General features: G+C 33.6%; 1 protein-coding gene across 1 annotated transcript; it reads right to left on the reverse strand.

The window, feature by feature from the left end:
* Positions 1–1,942: 1,942 nt before the first annotated feature.
* On the reverse strand, positions 1,943–3,901 carry LOC124930237 (receptor-like protein kinase 7). The gene has a single exon (XM_047470596.1). It carries the CDS (start codon positions 3,899–3,901, stop codon positions 1,943–1,945), a length of 1,959 nt encoding a protein of 652 aa, XP_047326552.1.
* Positions 3,902–4,393: the final 492 nt, after the last annotated feature.

Consider the following 4,393-nt stretch of genomic DNA (forward strand, 5'->3'; position numbering starts at 1 on the left):
AATTAAGTAAATGCAAATGCGAGATTCACATTATATTCACGGGCTTTATGCCCTAAAGAAAATATTCTTGTGAAAGGAGTTGTGTAACGTCCTTATTTGTTAGGGTAGTTTGACCAACTACATGTTTTGAGTTAAACATTTAGTTATTCCTCAACAGAGTCGCCAATTTTCTACGCGTTTAAATTCACTCCCTCTACCCCACTTACCCAAGAACAATGTATTTCTTGTTATGTGAGATCTTCTCTTTCTTTCTCATCCATAGCGTCTACAAATTTTAAGAGTTCACCTAACGTCTTGTATTTTAAGGGCATGAATGATTTAATCCTAAGATTGATTTATCCATTTGAATGTTTCATCTTTAAGAGCGTTTTGTACGATCCGAAGTTGGCCGGCCCCATGCCTTACCTATCCTTTTGAGTTTTCCGTCCATCGAAGGATTTAAATGGTAAACACGACTCGTGCACCTTTAATAAAAGGTTTATTCTATCAAAACTATGATATAGAACCCAATGACTTACCTTCCTCTTAAATCTCATAAAAATATACAGGAGAAATATTCATATAGGGTTTGATATAAGGAACTAATTAAAGTGGAGTTCTATATCATAGATCTTTCCATGCTTGGCCCGTACAGGTTCCAGATTAGTACGTGTTCAAAACGTAATATTTCGGTTGACTTTAAGAGTCGTTACTTTAGTTTACTTAACAAAGAAACTAAAGAAAAAAACAAAGTATTCACATATTAAGGGTATGGTGCTTGTTTACGCATGTGGAAAGGGCCACAACAACAATTAATTTCATGTCACTATTAATTTTTTAATTATAAAGGTCACGTAATACATTTTTTTGACGGACGTCCATGTACGTTAAGGCAAAACCTCATTTTGTACAAACTTGACAATGCGGAGTCCTAAATTGTAAGGTTCGAAAGAAGAGATCCCAAATTACAAATGGTTCCAATAAAGAGGTTCAAATTTTGAGGTTCCAAAGAGGAGGTCCCAAATTACAATTGACCCCAATAAGGAGCCACAGATTGTGAAGTTTAAAAGAAAAGCTCCTAAATTACAATTAACCCCTAATAAGGAAACCTAATTTGTTATTTCAGCTTAAAATATATTAAAATATAATGTTATTTAAATAAGTGAATGAGATTATAAGTTGATCGAGGTGAGAATAGAAAACTAATAAATCAAACTTATTTTAGATTGTTAAAAAAATGATCAAATTAAATTTTAAGTCTAAGTTATCAAACTTAAGAAAATCTTAAAAAACATTATTTTTTTTAAATAAAAAATATGGTAATCTATGTGATAAAATAGATTTATATAATATGATGCTAAAGGAAAATTATTTTAAAATCTAATAAACTAAAATTCTACTTTTGCTTGGCCAACTTCAAATTAAGTAAGCTTTTTCATATTGTAACTTTTTACTTAAATAATAAATTTGTTTTAACGCTAAACATCTTGAGGATTTTGTTGTTCTAATATAATAAAATTAAGTAAATAATAAATATTTTGAGGGCTTTTTTAGTTTTATTTTACATATACATGTAAGATTGGGTGGTTGTGGATCGGATTGATTCAATTTTTAAAATAAATTTAAATACAACCCTAGTTTAGTTATATTAAATCAAAACCAGACCTCCAACCATAAATCTTTCGGGATGAATATATCATATATTGATTGAGTTTGATAAATATTTAGATATTGAAACATTAATATTATAACAATTTTAAACAAACTTTTTTATTAAATAAAAATGTAAAATTATGTTGCAATATCTATAAAAAATTCTCTGCTAATCGTACAAATTAAAAATAATGTATTACGAAATGGGTATCGAATTAATTTGATTATTTGAATCCGGTCATACAAATAATCAATTAAGTCCAGCTTCTTTTGGTTTGAATTTAGTAAGGATAATAATGACTTCAAGTTTTTAGATTCTTTGTGTCGTCGTTCGCCCTAAACCCTCAACTTGGACATTCATCATTCTTGTAGATTGGTTATTATCTTTTCGGATACCATTCACTTTTATGTACGAATAACATGCGACCAAAAGAAACAAAAGTCCGACAACAAATACTAGTAGGAGTATGAGAAGTATGAGGTTTTGCCTTTTAAGTTTGCCAACTTTCTCTCTACTAAGGCCATCGTTTCCGGCGAAACTCCCATTGTAAACATAAGAAGAAAGAGAATCTGGAATTTGTCCAGTGAGCTGATTATGAGAGAGATCGAGTATGCTGAGTTTGAGAGAAGAAAGGGTAGATGGTATCGGTCCGACAAGGTGGTTTTCGGACAAATTAAGCGAATAGAGAGCTGGAAGGGAGCCAAGAGAATATGGTATCTCACCGGAGATTGAATTGTTAGCCATGTTTATGTCAGATAGAGAAACACAAGAACTAATGTTTTGTGGGATTGGACCAGAGATTTTGTTGTTCTGTAACTGGAGACTACTTAGCTTAAGCATCTGTCCGATTGTTTCCGGAATTCTGCCAGATAATAGGTTGTTACTGAGATTGATTTCCACCAACTTAGAGACGTTTTGGATGAATTTCGGAATCTGACCGGACAATTTATTATCGTTTGCACGTAATACTATTAGAGAAGCTGCTTTTTTTATTTCGTCAGAAATTGGACCCTGGAATTTGTTCAAAGAAATATCGATCAGACCCACGTTCGGTAATCCCCAAATACCGCTAGGAACCACGCCCGAAAGAGAGTTGTTGTTGACACGTAGCCGGGTAAGAGATATGCAATCAGTGTATTTATCCGGTATATTACCGGTGAAGTTGTTTTGTAGAATCAAAATGTATTTCATCTTACCTTTCCTGCACATATCAGGTGGAATTGGACCCGTCAGGTAATTTTCTGATGCGTCAATGAAGTTAAATTCAGACCAATAACCCAGTTTCTGTGGGAGTTCACCGGTCAGCTGGTTCTGATAAAGAGAGAGATTCACCAGCCGTCTGAAATTACCCAACTCCGGTGGGATCACGCCGGTAAACTGATTTGTAAATAGTTGTAAAGTAACCAGATTAGTTAACCCCCTCACTTCCGACAAATCACCTTCGAGCTGATTATTTGACGCGTCGAAGAATTGAAGTTTGGAAAGATTTCCTAACCCAATGGGTAATTTTCCCGTCAAATAATTGTCGTAAAGCTCCAACCTTCCTAGATTCTTTAATTTGGTTATCTCAATGGGAATCACACCGTCCAAATTGTTATCCGCTAGCTCAAGATCCCGCAGCTCCGTCAGATTCCCAATCCCATTAGGAATCGAACCTTCGATACTACAGTTTGATAAATAGAGCCATCTCAGCTTCTTCAAGGATGTAACAACATCTGGGATTCGTGATCTATCGAATTGGCTATCGCCAATGCTTAAAACATTCAAACCCGGCATATTTTTCAATGAATTCCAGGGAAACCGACCAGAGAATCTGCTATTATTTAGGTACAAAGATTTTAAGTGGGTGAGGGGAGAGAGATCGGGGACAGTTCCATTGAAGAGATTATTACCAAGATCGAGGTACTTGAGATGGACGCAGTTCTTCAAGTGGTCTGTGACGGGTCCGAAGATGGAATTATGGCCGAGAGAGAGCTTCTCCAAGGATTTAAGCTTACAAATGGGATCAAACGGAAACTGTCCTGACAAATATTGGTTGGATAACTCGATAACTTGGACAGAGCCATCTGGGTTGCAAGTGATTCCGGAGAAGTTACAGAGCTTGTTGGTTGTTGGGTTCCATGTATTGAATACGGTAGCGGAAGGATTCTGAAGGGCGGACTTGAGTGCAAGAATAGGCTGAAGGTCGTCGGAGAAGGTGGAATTGAAGAAGATGAAGAACAAGAACAAGAAGAAAGAGAAATGACATAAATTTTGGTGGTTCGACATATTCTATTGAGAGAGGGAGATGATCAGTTGATTGAATTTCACAAACAAATATGTAACTATTAACATAATTTGAGAAATTTTTTAATATCACTTTTTAAAAATTGCAATAATAAATAATATGAGTCTTTTTTATTTTATTCATATAATTAAAAATATCAAATATTATAACTTCTCAATATTATTTTTAATGAGCATTTTATTCTCAAAATACACTCACGAAAACTTTTAAGGATGAAAATAAGTATTACATAAATTATAGATGGTAGCCTGGTATAAAAAAGATATAATGTTGACAGCTAAAATATATTATATATTATTTATGTTTTAGAGATAGTATTGTTTGTGGTTTTATTTGAATTGTGTACATATTAAGGTCAAAAAGGAGATCTCATATTAACTTATTAAGAGAATTTTGTGTACTACGATAATAAGCTTTAGTAACTTTTTTTTAACTTAAGTTAAAGTGATTTCTTTTGAAATCTTAGTAATGCA

The sequence above is a fragment of the Impatiens glandulifera genome, chromosome 3 (assembly GCF_907164915.1).
Source record: "Impatiens glandulifera chromosome 3, dImpGla2.1, whole genome shotgun sequence".
In the NCBI taxonomy this organism is placed as follows: Eukaryota; Viridiplantae; Streptophyta; class Magnoliopsida; order Ericales; family Balsaminaceae; genus Impatiens; species Impatiens glandulifera.

Bases quoted from the DNA above. Each gene is read 5' to 3' on its own strand.
- LOC124930237 (XM_047470596.1), bottom strand. From the start codon at position 3,901: ATGTCGAACCACCAAAATTTATGTCATTTCTCTTTCTTCTTGTTCTTG.